This window comes from Tursiops truncatus, chromosome 3 (genome assembly GCF_011762595.2).
Source record: "Tursiops truncatus isolate mTurTru1 chromosome 3, mTurTru1.mat.Y, whole genome shotgun sequence".
Taxonomy (NCBI): domain Eukaryota; kingdom Metazoa; phylum Chordata; class Mammalia; order Artiodactyla; family Delphinidae; genus Tursiops; species Tursiops truncatus.
Window position 1 is genome coordinate 83255271 of NC_047036.1, and position 23869 is coordinate 83279139.

The following is a 23869-nucleotide window of genomic DNA, read 5'->3' on the forward strand; positions in this document are numbered from 1 at the left end:
AACTAAGTAGCAAGATGGTTTAAATTTCTTGAAGTATGATTTGGGTAGACAACATTTTTATGAATATTAGAATTTTATATTTTATCTTTTCTCTAGATTTTTTGGATTTTTAAGATCAGTAGTTAGCATGGATAACTATAATTTTTGTTTTTGTCCTCAAGTCCTACTTGAGGACTAGTCCATTCTTTACTATGCTAAGCACTTGTTACGAATTACTGCAGTTTAATTCTTAACCTTACAAAAGTTAAATATGTACTCAGCTTTAAACCTTTTTTACTAAACTATAATACATATTCGTAAACATACCTAAATCATAAGTGTGTAGTTTAATGATATATCACAAAATGAACACAATTGTAAAACAACTAGCCAGGTTATAGATAGAAGATCATTCTAGAAGAACCAGTTGTGCCCCCTCTTTCTCACAACCTCCCTGCCTTCTCCCCAAAGTTACCTACTATCATGACTTAGATTAATTTTGTCTATTTTTGGACTTTATGATCACAAATGAAATCACAAAATATGTGCTTTTTGGGGGTGGAGAGTGGGTTTGGTTTCTTTCATTATGTGTTTGAGATTCATCGGTTCTTCATTTTTGTTGCCATGTAGGATTACATTAAATAAATATGGTGCAGTTTATTAATCCATTTCACTATTATGATCATTTGATTTGTTTCCAGTTCAAGGTTTGAAGATGGATGCTTTTATGAAGATTCTTGTTCAGGTCTTTTTCTGAACATATGTACACATTTCTTTTGGATATATATGTAGGCGTAAAATTGCTGGGTTATAGGGTATGCATATGTTCAACTTTTTAAAATACAGTCAAATAACTTTCCAAAGATACTACCATATCTTTATCAGCACTTGGTATGATTAGTGTTTTTAATATAGCTATTTTGGGGACTATGTAGTGATATCTTGTTGTGGCTTAAATTTACATTACCCTCATGACCAATAAGGATTAGTACCTTTTCTTATATTCATTGGTTATTTGAATATGCTTTTTGTGAAGTGCTACTGGCTAGGACTAGTATGGTGTTGAGTAGAAGTGTTGATACTAAGCATCCTTAGTATCATCCTTGTTCATTCCCAAACTAAAGCAAAAGGTCATGTTTCAAAGTGAACTTTTTGGAATTTTGATTGAAATTACATAAACTCTGCAGATCAGTGTTGAGAGAAATAACACTTTTACAGAATTGAATCTTCTAGTCCAAGGACTTGATATACAGCTCTGAATTTAGTGAGCTATTCTTTATATGTTCTTGATAAAATTAAGACTTTTTTTAATGTCTTGTATTTTCTTTGTCAGGGTAATTCCTAAATTCTTTATGTTATCATAAATGGCTTATTTAAATTTCATTTTCTGTTTGCTATTTTCATATTGAATTTTAACTCATTTTTATAGAGAGATTTTATAACTAACAACCTTACTGCATGCTGTTTATTCATTCTAATAATTTATACATAGAGTCATTTGAATTTTCTATGTATATGATCATATCTGTGAATGATGACAAATGTCCAGCAAAATGTTGAATAGATTTAGTGATGGTGGGCACTCTTGTCTTCCAGTGATTTATTAATTGTGATGATTGTTTCAAGTTTTTAGATATCCTTACCTGGTTGAAGAAGTTTATCTTTATTTTCTATACCCCTTAGTTTGATGAAGGTTTTTATGTACTTCTGCTTGGCTTCTTTAAACTAACGTATGTTCATAAGATTCATTGATGTAATTAGTTTTAGTTTGCCCATTCTTAGTGCTTTAAAATATGTGTTTTAGTGTAATTTACCCAATTTATCCGTCCTGTTTATTTTTAAATTTATTTATTTTTGGCTGCATTGGGTCTTCGTTGCTGTGCGTGGGCTTTCCCTAGTTGTGGCGAGCAGGGGTGACTCTTCGTTGCGGTGTGTGGGCTTCTCATTGCGGTGGCTTCTCTTGTTGTGGAGCACGGGCTCTAGACGTGTGGGCTTCAGTAGTTGTGGCACACGGGCTTAGTTGCTCTGCGGCATGTGGTATCTTCCCAGACCAGGGCTCGAACCCGTGTCCCCTGCATTGGCAGGCAGATTCTTTTTTTTTTTGCGGTACGCGGGCCTCTCACTGTTGTGGCCTCTCCCGTTGCGGAGCACAGGCTCCAGACGCGCAGGCTCAGCGGCCATGGCTCACGGGCCCAGCCGCTCCACAGCATGTGGGATCCTCCTGGACCGCGGCACGAACCCGTGTCCCCTGCATTGGCAGGCAGACTCAACCACTGCGCCACCAGGGAAGCCCCAGAAAATTTTTCTTTTTTTTTTTTTTTTTGCGGTACGCGGGCCTCTCACTGTTGTGGCCTCTCCCGTTGCGGAGCACAGGCTCCAGACGCGCAGGCTCAGCGGCCATGGCTCACGGGCCTAGCTGCTCTGCGGCATGTGAGAATCTTCCCGGACCGGGGCACAAACCCGTGTCCCCTGCATCAGCAGGCGGACTCTCAACCACAGCGCCACCAGGGAAGCCCGGCAGGCAGATTCTTAACCACTGCGCCACCAGGGAAGCCCTACCCATTCTATTTAGATGGATATTTAGTGTAACTTTTTCAAACGTATCTGTTTTCTGTACTATACTGTGAGATTCTTATAATTTGGGACAGTATCTTATTCATCTGTGTCTTGGCACATGGTACATACTCACTAAATATTCAGTGAGTCATCAAATGGTGGTTATTTAAGTATGCAGTCATTACATTTGTTGGAAATATTTGGCATAGAGTTTGAATTTTCTAAAATTTATAACTTCAGATACTGTTTCAGTTTGTGATTGAGTTGATGGCATTACTGGTAACAAAACTGATCTCTTTTTTCTTACTGTCATTTATTATTATTGCTTATTTATTTGGGCATTGGAGGAAATTTAATTAAGTACTTTGTTTTATATGGCTCTTTATTGTCGTTTTATGGTTTAATGTATCCAAAGAGTATGTATTTCTTGAAGTCAGGAACTCTGTCATCTGTCTTACAATATCCAGAATAATACTAGGCTTTCATAAGAATTCAATTATTAATTTACTTGAATAAACAAACTTGTATATGTACTGCAAGTGACTACACCAGTTGGTGGTTGAATTTGTTCATCTGAAGAGATTGATTTGTTTTATCTGAATTTTATTATGTTATGTTCTTTCTGCACAGAGTGAAGGCAGGAGATCTTTTAAAATTGATAGTGATGATGAGCCACATACTTCTAAAAAAGATGAGGTTGATCGAGCTGTGATATTGTTTAAACCTATGGTATCAGAGCCAATTCATATACACAGGAAGTCTCCACTTCCAAGATCTAGGAAGATGGCTGCAAATGAAGTAAGTATATATCAGAGCATGTTTTTTATGAAGTAAACTAACTATATTTTAATAAAACAGAAAAGAAAATACAGCTTTAATTATCAAGCTTGGGAACCTAACAGATTTTTAATTGTCAACTTTATTTTTCAAATAAATTTTTTAAAATATAGAGGCAGTTAGAAAATGCAAAGATTAATTTTAGAATTTGGAGCTTTATAGTTTTCATAGCAAAGTTGAATAGAAGTAGTAAAATAAGGCCTTTTGAAGACTTGATCCATTATTTTCTTGTCACTTTAGGTTATTCTAATAAAGAACTTTTTTCAAAGTCTGATATAATGGATCAGGAATAATTTTTGGTTAAAAGTAGTGAGGAATTGCCAGAGATGCTTCAGCAACAACTGATTCCAATGACACTGTATAATAAGATGTGAGATTCTGAATTGTTAACCTGATTGCTAAAGTCAGTATAGGAATTTGAAATTTTGATGCTATGGTTGAAAAATTTACCTTTGTATTATATTAAGGTCTATAATTAAATAACTTAGGCTAATTCTTATGCTCACTAACAAAATAACATTTAAATAACTACTAAAATAACATTTAAAAGGAAAGTTGAAAAAAAAGAAAGGAAAGTTGAGCAGTTGGAGTAAAGTTTAAGTAAATCTTTAACATCTGTATACATTTTTATACTCTGAATACCTTCTTTTTGGGTTATTTATATTCTCTATAGGATGATTCCCCCAGCACTGATTTGAGATCAGTGCTTAAAAATGTTCTCTAAATGCTCAAGTAAAAGTATAAGATAGGAAGAACCATCAACTTTTAAGTTAGAAAAATATTTTTTGTTGATGATTAAATATGCCAAATCTTAAGAGTTAGGTATAACATCTAGCAGTTGGTGAATAGGAACGTAAACACCAACAAATGAGAATTATGCTCATTTCTATAGCCCCAAATTATACAAACATATGTGCTTTTGATTCTCAAATTTCAAATGTATGTGTCCCAATTTGACAATGGTGTATAGGAAAAACATCTCGATAAAATAGATTGTTGTAATTTTACAGTTGAAAATGTATACTAGTTAGGATTCCCGTGAATGGGATATTTTAAGTTAATTATGGGTTGGCCAAAAAGTTCGTTCGGGGTTTTCCTGCACTCTTTTGGCCAACCCAATAAAAAGAGGATGATTAAAAATTGTAGAATTTGGGATTATTCTATTATAGCTTAATTTAAGAATGAGAAACCTGGGGTTATGTTCAGTTATCTTTAATTTCAGAAAATTGGGAAATGACATTTATTAATGTAACCTAAAATACCATTTGCGTGAGGGCAGTGATTTTGGTGTTGTTGAACAAAGCAATCTGCAATTCATCAGACTGTTCAGAATTTCACCATTAAACCTTTTTTCTGAACTCCAGAAGAAGTCTGTAACACTGATACAGTCAAACGTATTCTGAGTCTCATCTGTATTTGTGAAATCTTCAACAAAATCACTGCCCTTTGTTAACTCTTAAAACGCAGAACACATTTATAAACCTTTTTCTCGTAAATACTTAAATAGTTGCTTTCAAGAGATTATTTCTATGCCATGCTAAACTTTTACTTCCATAAGGTAAATTATTCAAGTAAAACCTTGAAGACTTTTTCCAGCGTCCATCATCTCCATGGATATCAGAAGTTTGTACTTCCAAAAGACATACAGAGAAAAAGACTATTCTCTTCATTTTGTGCAAGTAGATTTTACTCTGTCCTCACTGTCTGAAACCTGAACATGCAAACATGTAAAATGAGAATGTTTGCTGCATGTTTTGCCTACTGAACTCTATAAATAATCTTTGGAGGGGGTAAATAAATAGATAGCTTGAAAGTGTAAACAAGTGCAATTTGAATCCTCCATCTTACGATCTCTAATTTTTTTTGTCTGGCAGACAGATTTCCTTTCATACATATATACAGTGAAGTCTCTTTAACCCTTTGCAGGATTCTTTAGTGCTTTGGGTTGAAAAGTTTGCCCAGTATAGCATAAAACCTCCTGAATATCATATTTTTAACATTGCTAAGATAAAAAATTGTTAAAATCTTTCAAGTTCTAAGAGGGAAGTGACAACTATTAAGCAGTATAAATATTTTGTATATTTAAGATAGTAATGTAATTCTCATAATCATTATTACTTACAATTAGATTTATAACTCATTCCGATCAATTTCTCAAATATTAAAATATTTGGCTCCCAAATTACTGTTTAATAGTTTTTTAAAAATTGATAAACAAATGCAAACAAACTGTATTTTTTTTTCTTTCTGATCATTTGGCTCTGTTGTATCTAACTTTGCATGCTCTGCTTTTTTTTTTTTTTTTTTTTTTGCCCCTTTCTCACTTCCAGGAAGAGAGCCCCCTGAGTGTGTCTAGCCCAGAGGGTACTGGTACCTGGCTGCATTACACCAGTGGTGTGGGTACTGGGCGTCGAAGACGCAGATCAGGGGAACAAATCACTTCTTCCCCTGTCTCCCCCAAATCATTGGCTTTCACATCCAGTATTTTTGGCTCATGGCAACAGGTTTTTAAACTTTACTTCATTAAACATTTTTCCTCCCCGCATTCAGAGCAACAAACAGCTGTCTTTGAGGACATCTAATCCCTTATATTTTACATCAGAGTAAATACTTCTGTTTTTAAATTTTGAATTCACTTAAAAATGCTTGTAATGTCTCACAATATTTGAGGGAAAGAAACCACTTACATTGCATGTGTTTAGCATTTTTACTGGGGGGGTTTTAAATATCCAGGATTTTAAAATTAGTCAATAAATTTTATACTCCTGGAACTTTAGCTTGTTAATTAAAATTTTTTAAATGTAAAGAAATCATTTTTTTGACTTATTCTTTAAAACATTCAGAAATGAAATTACATAATTTGATGATAAGAAAATTTAATAACCTTTTCCCCCATAATTGAAAAATAGATTCCATTTGGAATTTGCTGAGAATGTGAACATTTTTTTAAATATCAAAATTTATGTGGCCCTATGTTAATTAGCAGGATACATCTAATACTGATGGTTCTCTCCCTCGCTTTCTATTATCTGGAAGTATCTAATAATTACATACAGTATGGGTTTTTTTAGTTGTATAATATCTTAATGCTCTCTTTAAGATAAAAGGGGACAATGTATATGTGCCCATCAATAATATGCCCCAACAAAAGGGGTCAAAATAAAATTTCTTCAGAAGGACTTTTTGTGATGACATTTGGAAACTTAAAATACTGTGGGTTGTTTTAGTTTTTTGTTTTTTCACAATGGAAGGTCTGCTCATACACATGACTTTTCCGAGAATTTCAGCAATTTCCTTTTGGAAATATAATGCATTGATTATAGGAAAAGGGATTATGGTATCCATTAAGGCTGTGAATATTTAAAGGTTACTCTGATAAAGCCTGTGCATGGATCAGTAATTGTATGGTGATCTCAACAGTCTGTCTGTCCTTTCTTTTGTTTGTGATTGTTTTTTCCCCCTTCAAATACAGGAGCCGTTTAAGAATGGGCATTTGGCTTCTTTTAAGAGAGAGTGAAATTATTAATTGTCTATTAATTGTTTCTTTTCATCTGTCTTGTTTCATACATGATATTTAATTCTAAATGCCTGCTTCGCACCACTTCATTGCAAGGACCTCATATGAAATGGACTCCCTTCAGAAGGGGATCTTGCATGATCTTTCATAATTTGTGTATTTCTACTAATATTTATCATACAGCTTATTAACCTTTGTCTGTCTGGAACAGGCTGCAAATGAAGTATGGACTTTTTAATTTATTTTACTGTTTTAGTTCATTTATTTTGCTTTCCTTGTGCAGGTTGTATCTGAAAATGCTAATTACTTGCGAACACCACGAACTCTTGTAGAACAGAAGCAGAACCCTACTGTAGGTATGTGGTCTAAAGGAAGTTGTATTCCAAATCTTAAACTCACTATTTTGCACACATGTAAAACTCTTCAGAGGTGAAAGCATGACCAAATGCTATGCTTTAGTTTTTATTTAACATACACTAATTCAGAAATGTTGAGTCATAAAGCTCAAAATATAAAGTTTTGATGAAATAAATGCGAAATAGCATTAATTTTGTTTCATAACCCTTTTGAATGCCCATAATGTAAACTACTTAGTCTAATTGCCAGTGCTCATTTTTAATCTTGTATTCTATAAGTTAAAATCCCAACATGTTTTAATTTAGGAAGGAAACTTCATTTTTCCCAGCTGATAAAGATGAAAATATGCTATCACATACAAAAAGAATCTACTATTCTGATCAAAAAAATTTTTAAGTGGGGAGTGTTTCAAACCCTGTCTGGGTATATTAATTATCCTTTTGGTTTTGGTCATCTCTTAAGGAAAGCCAAAGCAAAACTAATGTACAGTGACAATGTTAATTCTTCATTGACCTACAGAACATAATTGTTTCTTTGCTAACACTCAAGCAAAGCAACATGGAAAAAGACCTTTCTAAACTTATTTTAGTTTTAAGGTCATGATAGATAAACTACATGAGATAATGACGTATTATTTTCTGTAAATAGTTGTCTAAATCAGTTTAATAACAGCATAAATAAATTTCATTATGTTTCGACTATGTATGTACTATGATCTCTATACTAAGTTTATGAACTGTCCATTGATGCCTACATACTTGAAAAATCTCTCTTTAATTACATATTTGTTAATTGATAACTTTTGATATTCCCACAGTGTCTTGCCAGATACACATTCACACACACGTGTGTGTGTATATATATATGTGTGTGTGTATATATATATACATACATATTTTATTTATATATATATATACACATACATATTTTATTTATATATATATATATATATATTTATATAAAACTCCTTTCTTTATATATTATAATGCATCTGATAAAAATTTACTTAATCCTTACCCAGTGGTAAAAGTTTTACTTGGGTATAAAGACTTTTACTACAAGTTAAGCATTAGATTGGGGTCTTATTAATTAAGATCTTAAATCATTTAAGTATTAGGAATTTAGAGTGATTTAGGCCTGAATGACCACTTAAAAGGAATTGTTTCACCTGGTCTTCTCACAAATTTCATAATAGATATTGATAACTCAAATTCAAGGGCATCAGGAAAGCTTCTTCATTTACAGATATACATTCAAAAATATTGATTTAGTATGATTTAATTTATGCTAGGAGAAGTTTTTTTATATGGCCTGCTCACGCAAATTGATTGACAGAATTCCTTATCATCCTAAATTAATTTTTATGATAGTGTTTTTTTAAATATGTATATGTCTAATTATTGTGTGGGCATATTATTTTCCTCAAAGAACATTTTCTCCAGTGTAAAATGCCTCCATTTGTACATATGATAAATGGTGGTGGTGATTGTATTAAGTTGGCATTAAAAGTGAATTGTGAGCCTGTTCAGGGCACTGCCAAGTATGTGTGGTAAGAGCCATGTTATTGCATGCTGCATGAATTCCCAATGTGAATAGAAGAACACCCGTTGTTGTATGTATTTTCTCTAACTCCCATCAGGGTCTCACTGTGCGGGCCTGTTTAGCACCTCGGTGCTCGGGGGTTCTTCAAGCGCACCTAACCTACAGGATTATGCTCGTACTCATCGTAAAAAGCTGACCTCTTCTGGCTGCATAGATGGTATGTGCACACATGCACACACAGATTCATACCTACACCCATGCACACACCCATGAGCATACGATATTTCTCAAAGGCAAGCCTAAGGCCACTAACTGATGCAAGTGGAATCCTAGCACCCTTTGCCTAAGTGACTATCAGTGCTCTGTTATTCACTACTTGGGTCCATGTTTCATCAAATAGTTAATTGTAGTTAGACTTACAGTACTTGTTCAGTGAGTATTTCACTGAAATATGAAATTTAGAGCTACATCATATGTATTCTTCTTTTAAATAGTTGATAAGCCATATTATAAAGAGTAAATCTTTCTTTGATCTTTTAAACGGTTGTTCATTATTAAACCTTATTTTATTTACTAGTATTGATCTAAATAAATAAAGTGAATGGAATGTTTATAAGTAGAAGAAAATATCATATTGGCAATATTTTTATAAGAATAAACATAAGATGAGAATATTTTAGGACGCCTAGTAGAAGGAAATCCTCTCATTACTGTTAATACACCTTAAATTATAGTATTCAGAACATCTCTTGAGGCTCACAGAAGCTTGCCCCTTTTGTTAATAGGAGTGTTTATTAGCCCTTTCTGAATTAGCTTTATTTGAAACTTTTTCTCATGTATCCACAAATTTATTTTACTCAGTAAAACATGGCTTTCCCAGAATTGCCAGCTCATCCTGCTTTTCTTTCTTTTGTATATTTCGTTAAACACTTTGCCTCTATCATCAAGCCATTTACTTCTTTTAACCAGTTTTTGGCTTATTTCTCTCTCTCACCATCCCTTCTGCATGTCACCTAATTCTAACCTCCTTATATATTTGTTTTTCCTTCTCTTTTTTTAAGTGTCCTTCTTTTGGTAGCTGTTATGAATTTCAGGTACCTGTTTTTCTCTTTCTCAGACGCCACACGCGGTTCTGCTGTTAAAAGGTTTTCTATCTCATTTGCTCGACACCCAACCAATGGTACGTTTTGCTTTTATTTTAAAAGATAATCCCCTGCTTCATCCTTTTTTATTTTTCTTCTGTTTCAAAATATGTGGGGTATACAGTATCATTCATTTCTCAGTCCTTAATTTCAATTGGCATACAATTCTAACTTATTATTCACCCAAAATATTGATACTGTCTAGCTCCCTGTTTCATCTGTAATTTAGACAATAATTTAGCACTACTCATCAAACTTTTAAATGACCACAATGATGATGAGTTTTAATACTTAATTAGCACCTAAAAATTCCTTCTGATTTCTCAAGTGATCAATCTATGTAATTTTAAAAATACAGTTAGTATTATTTATTTTCTTTTTAATTCTTAATAATTTTAATGTGTTTTTCTTTCTAATTTATTTTCTTTTTTTATGAATTTTTGAATTTTATTTTTTTATACAGCAGGTTCTTATTAGTTATCTATTTTATACATATTAGTATATATAGGTCAATCCCAATCTTCCAATTCTCCCAACCATGATCACATGGTTGTTTCATTGAGCTATTTAACAAAAATACAGAACCACACTTGTCAAATAGCCAAATGAGATGTGTCTTTGAAAACTTCTTGGGAACCAGGGGATGCAGGTTTCACTGTGTAACATTATTTATCCCTGTCTAAAGCAAAACCCAACTTGGTCTGGAGCACTCTGAAAACTTCATTCAGCGTTCACTTTGTCCTCATGTGGCAATATGGTTTGCTGCTGTCGAGCAACCAATTTTGGGGGGGGTATCATTGCTTTTTGTTAGGATTTGGAGGGCTCCTGATCGGAAGAAGACTAGGCTAAAAATCTAGACAACCAGTTCAATTAAATTCAGTTTTTGAGGCTGAACAGGAAGGTTTTGTGGCCATTATTTATAAGCTGAATTTTGCACTATTACAGCTTTCTTACATAGAGCTTTTTTCATGTGGGACAAGAGGGAATATTTACTAATCATTTTTAAATAACTCAGAATCAAAGAATTTAAAAGAAAACATACATGTTTTTGCTTTTATTCGGAATGAAGTTGTTTTTATCCATGCAATTTTTTTTCTTTTTCTTTTTAATTGTAAGTAAGTCTTTCAAAAACTCAGGTCAGTTCTTTCAGAAACTATTATGAAGCTCAGGGATTGAACACAAGTTTATAGTCATTCTTCTCCTTCTGGATCCTTTAACAGCACACCTAAGTTAACAGTGCACTAATACTTCTTGAAGGTGGAGTAAGAAGATCTAATCCTCAACAAGTGAAAATTTAGCCTTAAAGCTAAATGTGCTTTCCCTCCATTGTAGCTGTTTAAATGCTACTTTTTGAAGAAAAAAGATGCTTATTTGATACAGCTGCAGCTTCTAAAGAACCCACATGCATAAGAACTTCTTAGAAGAAAAACCAAAGTCACAAGAAAAACCGAAGTCACAAGGAAAACCGAAGTCACAAAATTCTAAAGAAGAGACATTGAAGATTTAAGACTGACTATAGTTTTTATACAAAATGCTTATGTGTTTATAGCCAGTATTGCAAGTTTTATATAGGAGAAATCTTTGTTTACTGAAGCTTAAAAATAAAAAAGCTTTTGTTAAGTTTAACAGAAAATAGAGTAATTTTATATTCTTTTGGTTTAGACTTTTTTAAAAATGTGGATTTTCCACACATTGTGTGACTTGATGCATATAAAATGCATCCCTTTCAATTCTATAAATATTTCTTTTGGGTTTCAAATTTTCTTTTTTATGCTGTGTTGTCTTATCTGTCCTATGAGTTGTCATTTGACTCTTTCTTTTTCTTTTCCTTAACTTTCATGTTTTTTCCATCTTAACACATATTATGGACTTACCCCTCCCCTTCATCTTTAGTTCAAAGAACATGGTGAAACAAGTATCTTCTGACAGTGCTTTACCTTATTTTCTGGGCCTCTGTGCAGAACACCTACACCTCTATAGGTGCTGGTCCGTTTCCTCTGTGGAATTTCTAGGCTCCAGTGGTATGTTTTTATAGCTTCTAAACATGACAGCAGGGTGGCTTTTTAAACTGCTGCGCTAACCCTTTCACTGTGCATTAAAGAAAAAGTTTACTAAGGATAGATGGAAAAAGATGTAGTCCAAAGGGGCTTGATTATATTGTCATTTGCCTGTTATAAAATCTAACAGGCAAGCGCAAGAAAATAGTTGTTACAAAAGACTTATAAACATTCTGAGGAAAGGATAAAAAAGCCACAGTATTAAGTTTAGCATAATGCAAGGAAAGGGTTTGCGCTTATTTGCATGAATCTTGTACTTCTAAAGAAATGTAGTACTTGTGGAAGCCTAATTTCTTTAGTGCTTAACTTAGGTGCTTTAGCTGCTGCTATGGTATTATAGTTTTGTTTTGTTTTAAGTATATGTAATGTTCTGTCATGCTTTGGTTTGCACCTGAAAATCAAACATACCAGTTTTGTTAATCAAAGGATTTGTTGTTTTCATTGAAAGATAGATCCTCTTTTAACCAGAGTTTCCCTATTGCAACTAAGAATTAGACAGTTCTTAGGTCAGTATTTTCTCCCAAAATTAAATAAGTATCAGTCAGTGTTAAAATGAGCACATGCCTATTGAAGCAGAGAGTTTTCCAGTCTATTTGAGTTTAATTAATTTTTACTTTTAAGTTAAGAATATTAGACTTTATGTAGAAACTAAACATTAAAAGTATTTCTTTTGGAGGAAAACTAGTTTAAATTTTTGAAAAAGTACATGCAGAAAGACTTGTTATTTTAGTTGTATATAAAAGCAATTTTAAAAGCCATTCAGTTGAATAAAGTAGGCAATATTTATAAAAAGTGAATAACCTATGTCCTATTTGTTTAGAAAAACTGTATATTTAAGTGCTTTTGTTTCACTGATGGTATTAATACATATCTGCATGGTTTGTTTCATGAAATTTTTGTATTCCTGTGCCGTTGTTGAATGCAAACATATATGTATTTTGTATTGCTTTTTACTTGGCCTGACTTCACTCAGCTAGCAATTTCCAAAAATAGAATTATTGTGTTAATTCAATAAAGGTAGGTGAAATATGTTTTGGAATTTTAATTTCAGCGTAAATGAATGGATGTTATTTTGGGGTCACACTAGAGAGTATTATTGGCCTTGTTATGACTAGAAAAGTATTTAAAATCACTCTTCACAAGTAATCGCTTAATTGTTTTTCAACAAGAAATTACCTTTAGCATTCTGGCATCAGGGACACATTATGGCATCAGCTTATTCACCTATCAAATAGAGCTGATTCTAAAAAGTAAAAACTAAAAAACCTGTATTTTTCTCTGTTTATTATTCCCCCAGGTTTTTTTCTTTAAGTATTATTCTTAGATTTTACCAAAATAGAGAAAGAAATTGTGTGCATGCTGTACTATGTGGTTACATTTAAAATGAAATCTTTGTCACATCCTGATCCAACCCCATACTGCATAGCATCTGGTGTCATGACTTCAGAGATCTCGTGTGTTTGCATGTGATAGATTGAAAAGGTCTAAACTGTCTGGTTCTAAGCAATGGTCTTCTTCCTTTTTAATTAATGATTTTTAAGATATCCAACTCTTGTTTTTGTTTTTGTTTTTTTCCCCTCAGGCTTTGAATTGTATTCGATGGTGCCATCTATTTGTCCTCTAGAAACTCTTCACAATGCCCTGTCTTTAAAGCAGGTGGATGAATTTCTTGCTTCCATTGCTTCTCCATCAAGTGAAGTTCCACAGAAGACCCCTGAAATTTGTAGGAAAATTATTATTATTATTTGATTTTTAGGCAATAGAGATTATCTGAATATAAAAATAATTATAAAAACATAAATTCAATAGTGATAGTAAATAGAATTTTAGGAGAGAAAGAGAAGAACATTATTTAGAATTCTTTGGTGTAATATGCAATGTACCAGGCTGTTGTCTTGACTCTTCCGCAAAGACTTTTTTTTTTTTTTTTTTTTTTTACAGAAAGGGGGGAAAAATCTAAGACCCAGCAATAAAATCAGCAACATGTAATATAGAGTCATGGTCTTATTTTCACATTCCTATTGTATGTCATTTTATCATAAGCTTTTTAAAAATGACAAAACATCAGTCTATATTAACCTACACATGCCACATGCCCATCCCTTCACCACTTTTGATAAGCAGTCATATAGACTCAGAAAGAGCCCTTAACTAAAGAGAGCAAATTAGGACAACAGTTTTTTAAATTGTGTTCTGCAGAAAATATTCTGAAGAGGTTAATTCCTCTGTGTAAAAAAAAAAGAAAAGGGGTTTGTGGCTAAGTAAGTTTTGGAAACTTTATTATATCCCACCTCCCTTTCAAGAGGTGTAGTTTCATCAGCATATAAACAGCTAAGGTTCTTCTTTCTATAAAGAAAACTATACACCCACATTTTCCAGAACTTACTTGCTGAGAAAACACTTTTTTTGGTAATGCATTTAAACATCATGTAGAACTATTCTGAGGGACTTCAGTTTGGGAAATGTTCAGGGCTATCTTTTTAGATGTGAGAAGTCAGCTGGCTGTTGTCATTTTCAGCTCTGTAGGATTCTTTGACACATTGGAATTTCCAGTTTAGGAAGCATTCATTCTGAAAGAGAATGCTCTGCTTAGAGTTAAAAGTCTTGCTAGTCCTAGTCATATCTTAGGAAAGGTACAAACTTTCTATGTATACCAACTCCTTTTTGTAAGGAGAATGTTGTAAATATGTTTTTCCCAAGAATGAAATTGGAGGTCTTGGGATGAAAGCCACTTTTGTGTGTTGCTGTTACTCTCCTCCCTTTCCTGGGGAACCACAATGTATTATTCTGCAGAGTTCTATTCAGTGTATTCTGTCCAAACAGTGCCCCCTGCATTTTTGCCTTTCTCTTTCACATCTGGTGGCAGAGGTCAGCTTTTAACCATTAAGGGTAACGGAGAGGTATCTTGGTGTGAATGTTCTAAAATATTTCACTTTAGGAATGGTTTGGGGAAGTAGGTTTCAGTTTTAAATGTACATATGAATGTGTCTGATTCTGAGAATTGATAATACTCCAAATGAAATAACCTGCAAGCTATAAAGTCAAAGTCAGGAAACTGAAGGATGTTCTTCCTTTTATATTCTCTGTTAGCTGATAGAATGGACAATGCTACTCCTCAGAACGTAGTAGAGAACCTGAATAAATAAATTCTCATTTTCTCTTTTACCTTTCTTTATACTTGGCATTTCAGTGCTTCCCTGGGTCAGGGATTTATAATCTTAAAATAGAGATTAAAGAAAGACTGTAATTAGTAAATAAGAATTTAGGGTAGGCATTAATGCTGCTTTGAGTTTAGAAGATCTTCAGTAAATGACTTAAAGGTAAAGTAGCAGTAATGACATCTGTTTTGGAAAGAGAATTTTGGTGGAATATTTACAAAAAGATAATCTTTGAATGTTTATGCTGTGGCATTGCTACCTTATGATGGCTTCATTTCTGTGGTTAGTGAATTCAGTTCCTCAGAGTGTATTATTGAGGTATATTAATGAAATGAAATATTAAATTCCTTTTCTAGTTCTCATTAACTCTTCTCTATATTATGGACACAAGTTGTACCCCAACCCCTCTAGTTCTCTTAAAATTTCATTCCATTACTTACTAAGGGAACTAGATGAGAAAGTAAGTATAGTTAATGCAGTTCATAGAGTTGGATAAACCTTAGAGTTAATCTAATTCATTGGTCTTCAAAGTATATTCCCAAGAGCTTTAGGAAGTTCCATGAGGAAGAGAAGGATGCTGAGTGATTAGGCCTGTGTCTTCTGTGGTTGCTTCAATCAGAGTCTCTGCTTTGATTTGTTTTATTTAAGATTTCATTTGAGAAAAGCTTACTGTTTTAAGAGAAAAACTTAGAGACACCATTGAGGAAATTAACCAGTTAGTGCTCAAAAAAGACTAAAACCCAGGTCTCCTAAAGTGTATGGTTTTTCCATTCTCTTTGATTAAAGAAAATAGGGTTCCAATTATGATGGAAGTATCTGAATCCTGTATTGTATAGTGTAACTGCAGAATAAATATTTAGTAGTCACAATATATTTATGTAATTTATACTTAATTCCCTGGATTGTCAAGGAAGTAACATCATAATATAGAACTATACTGAATTTGTGGCATTCATAACAAGGGAGAAGACATTGTTAATATCTGTCATTCACAGATTTTTTTCTCACCTAGGACAAAATTAATTTTGTGGTAACTAGTAGATAGCTTACAATGAGGCACTGACAATATCAGGTTGGTGGAAAAGGTGTGAGAATACTAATTGGATAAGTTAGAGGTGGAAGTTATAATAGGATAAAAAATGCAAGCAGAAAAGAGCTAAGTAATGATGTGGTGCTTTATAGGATGTTTTAGGCACTTTTTAATCATTTGTGTATTATTTTATTAATGGCTACTTTGATCTTCTGCCAGTGAAATTTGTATTCATTCAGTGTAGGTATCAACCACCAAAGGCACATTTGCCATAATTGGCCCACATATTGATTTTTTCAGAGACACAGTGTTTATTGCTATCAGGTCCTCTTCCAAAATTGCAGTAATAGGCAAATCGGTCTTTTGTTATCTCCTTAACTCCCTTTGTTTAGGAACCCAAAAGGTCATGCCAATAGCTCCCCCACTCCAGCCTATCCTTTCCCAGAGGACTTCATACTTAAGAATTGTACCTACTTGTCCTTTTCACACCTCTCAATCTCCCCACCTTAATTAGAAAGAAAAAAAAATATTTAAATTTCTTTTGCTTGAAGATAAATCTCATCTGGGTGATATAGGAAGACAATCTGATTTAATTATTTGTAATCTAGTTAGTTTAGATTTGATAGAATTGTCAGAAAATTATTGAATTACCATGTTGGGTTTGTTTGTTTGTTTTTTCCAGCCTCTTCAGCTTCACGTTCCAGTCCAATAATAAGAAGAAAAGTATCTTTAAATACATATACACCTGCAAAGATCCTCCCAATGCCAGAAGCTACCATAAAGAGTACTAAAGCAAGCAGCAAACCAGGTTAGGAGTGTGTGTGAATTTGTGGATTCAATATAGCAATTAAAAAAATATATATATATATATAGATATATATATAGCAACTAGAGGGGCTTCCCTGGTGGCGCAGTGGTTGAGAGTCCGCCTGCCGATGCAGGGGACACGGGTTCGTGCCCAGGTCCGGGAAGATCCCACATGCCGCGGAGCGGCTGGGCCTGTGAGCAGTTGCCGCTGAGCCTGTGCGTCTGGAGCTTGTGCTCTGCAACACGAGAGGCCACAGCAGTGCGAGGCCCGCGTACCACAAAAAAAAAAAAAATATATATATAGCAATTAGAGGAGTAATAATAGCTTGCTTTGTAGATGTAAAGATCTGTTTTTAAGTAGGATCATTAGACTCTAGGAACTTTGTTATTGTAGCCTATTTACATATTTGGGGTTTTTTTCCTCCATTAATTATCCCCCCTTTCCCTCACATATGTTAATAAAATATACTTCATACTCATACTTTTCCAAACTGATTTATGGACTGTCTTGTCTTCTTTTGTTTTTCTCTTGAGCCAAGGCATCACTTTAGTCATTTTGTTTGAAAGATTTTTTTTTTCTCTTTCCCTAGAGTATTTTAATCTCTCCATTCTCAGTCTGGTGCTGTAACTACCAAATTCAACTATGTTTTATCAGCTTTTTTCTGTTTTTACTTGGCTTATTTGATTGTGTTGTTGCCCATTACAGATGAAGAAAGTTGCAGAGAGGTTATGACTTGTCCCTGTTCATGTAGCTAGTAGTCTGGTAGACCTAAGACCTGAATACTCTTTGAATCATGGTGCATTGTTCTCTATGTTTTAGATGCATAATAAATGTACCAAGTGCACTAAAAAAGAATTATTCCATAGTTTATTGATGTAGCGTTCTGTAAGTATCCATTAGGTCAAGATTGTTGATAATGTTACTCAGATCTTCTGCGTATTTACCATTTTGGGGGATGGCAACACGTACAAGGGAGAGGAGGTTCTGATTGTTCTAGCAGTTGCTTAGAGAGCAGTTTCTACTCACAATTGTGGAATTGTCTGCTTCCCTCTTTAATTTGGTTAGTTTTTACTTTGTGAATTTTGAAACCCTGTTATTAGGTGCATACACATTTGATTGTTATGACTTCCTAATGTATTGCCCCAATATCATCATGAAATTTCCCTCTTTGATTTCTAGTAATGCTTTGTCTTAAAGTTTATTTTATCTAATGTGAATTTAGCTACTTCAGCTTTCTTATGACTACTGTATGCATGATATATATATATATATATATATATTTAATTTATTTTATTGAAGTATAGTTGATTTACAATGTTGTGTTAATATCTGATGTACAGCAAAGTGTTTCAGTTTTATATATATATATACTTTTTCATATTCTTTTCCATTCTGGTTTATTACAGGATATTGTATACTTCCCTGTGCTTTAATTTAAAGTAGGACCTTGTTGTTTATCCATTCTATATATAATAGTTTACATCTGCTAATCCCAAACCCCCAATCCATCCCTCCCCCACCCACCCTCCCCCTTGGCAATCACAGGTCTGTTCTCTATATCTGTGAGTCTGTTTCTGTTTCGTAGATAAGTTCATTTATGTCATATTTTAGATTCCACATATAAGTGATATTATATGGTATTTGTCTTTCTGACTTACTTCACTTAGTGTGATAAGTGAAGTCCATCTAGGTCCATGAAATTCATCTAGGTCCATACATGTTGCTGCAAATGGCAGTATTTCATTCTTTTTGTGGCTGAGTAGTATTCCTTTGTATATATATATATATACCATATCTTCTTTATCCATTCATCTGTCGATGGACATTTAGGTTGTTTCCATGTCTTGGCTATTGTAAATAGTGCTGCTGTGAACATAGGGGTGCATGTATCTTTTTGAATTATAGTTTTTTCCGGATATATGCCCAGGAACGGGATTGCTGGATCATATGATAACTCTATTTTTAGTTTTTTGAGGAACCTCCAAACTGTTTTCCATAGTGGCTGCGCCAGTTTACATTCCCACCATCAGTGTAGGAGGGTTCCCTTTTCTCCACACCCTCGCTAGCACTTGTAATTTGTAGACTTTTTAATGATGGCCATTCTGACCAGTGTGAGGTGGTACTTCATTGTAGTTTTGATTTGCATTTCTCTAATAATGAGCAATGATGAGCATCTTTTCATTTGCCTATTGATCATCTGTATGTCTTCTTTGAAGAAATGACTATTTAGGTCTTCATGCACGTGTATATTTTTTTTAACCAAACTATCTTCATATTTAAGGGGATCTTTTTTAGACAGCATATATTTGGCTTTTTTAAAAGGCCATTCTAACAGTATGTGCCTTACAGTTAGTGTTTATAGTCCATTAACATTTAATGTAATTATTGATATGGTTGAGTTAGGTCTACTCTTTTATTATATTTTCTGTTTATTCCTTCTGATTATTATTCCTTTATTCTTTACTTCTTGTTTTTTTATTCAGTATTTTTTAGAATTTCATTTTAACTTATCTATTGGCTTTTTAGCTGTACCTTTTTGCATTATTCTTTTATTGGTAGCAGTAAATACATATTTCTGGCTTTTCATGGTCTACTTCGAGTCAATTTTGTGCCACTTAACGTAAAATGTAGAAACCTTCCAACTGTATAGGTGTGTTTACCTTCCCTTCTTTCCATCTTTTACACATAGTGTCCCATATGTGTTACTTCCACATGTATTATAAAGGCTACAGTACAATGTTATGATATTTGCTTTAAAGAGTCATATGTATTTTAAAGAAATTAAAAAGAGAAAGAAGTCTTTAATTATCCACATATTTGCTATTTTTAATGTTCTTTATTTCTTCTTTTAAGTGTTTGTTTCCATCTGGTTTCATTTCCCTTCAACTTGAATCTATTTACCATTTCTTATACTTCAGATCTGTTACTATATCTGAAAAAAAAATCTTTATTTTGGGCTTCCCTGGTGGCGCAGTGGTTGAGAGTCCACCTGCCAATGCATGGGACACAGGTTCGTGCCCCGGTCCAGGAAGATCCCACATGCCGCGGAGTGGCTGGGCCCGTGAGCCATGGCCGCTGAGCCTGCACGTCTGGAGCCTGTGCTCCGCTATGGGAGAGGCCACAACAGTGAGAGGCCCGTGTACCTCAAAAAAAAAAAAAAACAAACTTTATTTTACCTTCATTCTTGAAAGGTAGTTTTGCTGGACAGAGAATTTGGGAAGAAAGTTTTTTCTTTTGGCATTTTAAGGATGTTGTTCCACTATCTTGTCATTCCTCTTATTTCTGATGAGAAATTTTTGTTAATTTGAATTGGTTGTTCCTATGTATGCAATGGGTTAATGGATTATTTTTCTCTGCCTGCTATCAGTGTTTTCCCTTTATCTTTGGTTCTCAGAAGTCTGACTGCGGCATGCTTAGGACTTTTTTTTTTTTGGTAATAAAATCCTGGTTGATAGTCACTTTTACCTGTCATCTCTATTCTGCTGTTAAACCCATCCAGTGAAATTTTATTTCATATATTTATTCTTTAGTTTTAGACATTTGTTTTGATTCTTCTTTGTAGTTTTTTTCCTTCAGAGATTTCCTATATTTTTATTCATTATAAGCATATTTTCCTTTGTTCTTGAGCATAGTTAAAATAGTTGCTTTAAAATTCTTGTCTATTAATCTGGCTGATCTCAGGATTGGTCTCATAAATTTTCTCATTCCCAAGAAGGAAGGTTTATTTCCTGTTTTTCATATACTAAGTAATTTTGGATTGTATCCTAGACAAACACTGGACTCTGTTGTTTCTCTTATGTTCCTCCAAAGAGTATTGGATTGTTTTTAAAGCAAAGAGTTAACCTTGGCTGAACTCAGATTGCAAACCTATGTCTTCTGAAGTGACTGACAGCTCAAATTTCACTTCACTTCTTTTAGCCTGAGCCGGACTTCTTAGGAGCTTACTCTGCTCAAGTCACACACTTGATCAGGGTTTACACAAAGATTTGGGATTCCCCACTGGACTTCCAAGCAGCTATTTTTGCCCCAATACTTTTCTTCTGGTTCTTCATGCTAGTAGGACTGAGTTTTATGTTGTAGTTTTAGCCATTCCACATGGGGCAGACTAGATCCTGTCCTTAAGCCTAAAGCTTTTTTAAAAAGGGCATGGGGGACTAACTCCATGTTGTTCCCTTCTTCCAAATATTGATTCTTTTCTAGTATATGCCTGCTTTTGTTCATTCTTCAGTGTCTTCAGGTAGTTGTTTTTTTCATATTTTATCCTGCACTTATACTTGTTACCTGCAGGAGGAGGATTGGTCTGGCAGGAACTTGCCCATCCATACAAAAGTGTAACCTGGCTTAGAATAACTTTTTGATAACTCATTGGGGCTTGATGTTGGTTTGGATATAAAAGGATGATTCCCAAGTCAAGAATGTTTCTAGTTCTTTAATCTTTCAGCTTTTTAGATAGTGGTAAGATAGGAGATACTGAAGAAAATAGATGTTTATAGGGAAAATGATGAGTTCCGTTTTAAACATGGTAAGTTTATATTTCCTGTCAAATATCTATATAGAGGTTTGTAGTAGGATGTACAGGATATACAGATCTTGAGGTAAGGGAAAAAGGTCTGGACCAGAAGTATAAATTTGAAGGTCGTTAGGACATTAGATGTTAATTAAAAATGATGGAATAAATGAGTTTCCCAGGAAGAATGCAGGGAAAAAGAGAAGTTTGTTTTATGTTATTTGAACTTCTGTTGATTATTTTGTATTATCTGAACTTGGATTGCTTGTGAAAATCTAAACAGTAGTTTTTCTTTTTATGTATAGCTCCCAGCGGACCTTCTAGTACGGTTGTTCCCAATACCTCATCTCGGAAAAAGGGTGTGAGTAGCAAAACAGAAATGCATGAACACAAAAAAAACACTGCGAAAAAAAAATGAAATCTTCTTAGCGGAAGCTGGAACTCATTATACTTATAAAAAATCACGTGTTCAGTAGAAAGAGACACGTAATAAACCTTGACTGAAAAGTATCAAAGCAAGTAATTTGTGTCTCCTTATACATCTCTGTATTAATTTAAAGATATATGACATCTAGAGAATTCTTTGTATATATTCAGTTAAGGCCTTTGTCATGATATGGAAATGTTTAAAACAATGTTTATTAGCATTTTATGAGTAGCAAAACTTATGGTGATAAAGATCTGTTGTTCTGAATGTGATGTTTACTGTGTGCCTGTGGTAAAGAAGAGGAATGGGAAAACCCAGACAGCCTGTGCCAATGTCACACAGTAATGCTGTTTGCTGAAGAACCTGTGAGGTGGCCTCTGTACACATTTTCACTTTCAGAGGATCACATCTGGGCTGCAAAAACCTATAGCTTAAAATTTGATGACCATACTGGGGACTTTTAAAAAGCATATTTCCAAAGAGATTTCATTGACCATATAGATTAGAAACCTTTTTTTCCCCAATTGTTATGATTACATATATGCTGCAATATTTAATAACTGGAGTATTGGCATATGGGTTATTTTTTCAATCTATGCTTTGAATTTTTATTGTGTATTATTTAAAATATTACATATGCAGCTGGGATAACTATACCTTTATGCACATACATTTGTAGAAAATATTTTCTTTATATATTTCCTTACCATAAGGTGCTTTTGTTCGTCAGGACAATTTTTCTTTGTATATTGGCAAGAAAGACATCTTTAGAGTTTCTCTTTAAGATATAGTTGACAAGTTTATAAATGTTAGTTATTTTCAGAGTTCTTTTTAGATCTAAAAAACTGAGTTCAAGAATGGAGGTAATCAATGTAAGAAGAGTATCTGAATTCCATTGTTAGTAGATACTATGTATAGCACCTATTTTTACCATTTCCATTCTTATCTCTAGAATATCAGTTGATCTCACTAAGATAACTTAAAGATTGAGCATTTGAAATACATTCTCATTTCAAATGGTTAGGTTTTGAAGGGAAATTGAGATTATTGCATTGTGATTTCATCTATAATGTGAAAAAATATTTATTATCCTTGGTGCTTACTTTCCCCTGATGCACAAATAATTATTGTATAAACCACTTGAAATGACTTAAACTGTAAACCAAACAGTACATCCTGATAAGAATTGCATCCATTGCCAGTTAGGTAACTTAAATTGCTAAAGCTTTAGTTTGAGGCTTATGTTTAGAAAAATTGTTGAATTCTCGTATGAATGCAGCTATTAAAATCCTTCAGTAGAGACTCTCCTAACCTTAAATCATCATATATGAATTGACTTTAGAAAATAAGCATAATACGTGTTCATTTTAAAAGGTACCAGATGCAAAAGTCACAAATATATACAATTCTATAAGTTCATATATTTCACATGAATGTAAATGTATTACATGGAGACATGTCTTGTAAACAGTTGAATGTACCTAAGCTTTCTGTATGTGAAAATGTGGTTAATGTGCTCATTGTCAGATTAAAGAAACTACTTTTATTTTTTAAATGGAACTGAATTAAAATATTTTATTTCTAGAATCAGAGGATGGCTTAAATGGCAAGTTATTTTTTATTCTTTTCTTTGACCGTTTACTTTTAACTTTCAAAGTAGAATGAGGAAAAGTATTTTAATATTAAACAATGCTCATCTTAGATATTAGATAAAATTTCTTAGTATTGGCCATAGCTATCACAATAGAAACTAACTAGAAAGTTCAGTGCAAGTCACATTTTTCCATTGATATACAAGAACTGTGATTTCACTGTAGTTGCCAAACTTGGTAATAACTGCTGTGTAGACAGGACAGTTTTATTTGCAAGAACCTTAGATTCATTTTCCAAAACAAACAAAAAGAAATTATAGTTATCACCATTCAATGGAAGTTTGACTGAAGCATCTGTTT

General features: G+C 33.5%; 1 protein-coding gene across 22 annotated transcripts in view; it reads left to right on the plus strand.

Annotated features, from left to right (window-relative positions):
- Positions 1 to 23509, plus strand: part of PPIP5K2 (diphosphoinositol pentakisphosphate kinase 2) — a 75647-nt gene extending 52138 nt beyond the window's left edge. For 5 of the 22 annotated variants that reach the window (XM_073802367.1, XM_073802357.1, XM_073802359.1 and 2 more), the window contains 9 exons: positions 3166 to 3333; positions 4931 to 5051; positions 5707 to 5876; positions 7173 to 7245; positions 8886 to 9005; positions 9906 to 9968; positions 13570 to 13710; positions 16858 to 16983; positions 21796 to 23509. In XM_073802367.1, coding sequence (XP_073658468.1) covers positions 3166 to 3333; positions 4931 to 5051; positions 5707 to 5876; positions 7173 to 7245; positions 8886 to 9005; positions 9906 to 9968; positions 13570 to 13710; positions 16858 to 16983; positions 21796 to 21908 — 1095 coding nt within the window. In that variant the 3' untranslated portion in view covers positions 21909 to 23509. The other 17 variants (XM_019940768.3, XM_019940771.3, XM_019940775.3 and 14 more) reach the window with 14 other exon arrangements.
- The last annotated feature ends 360 nt before the right edge of the window (positions 23510 to 23869 follow it).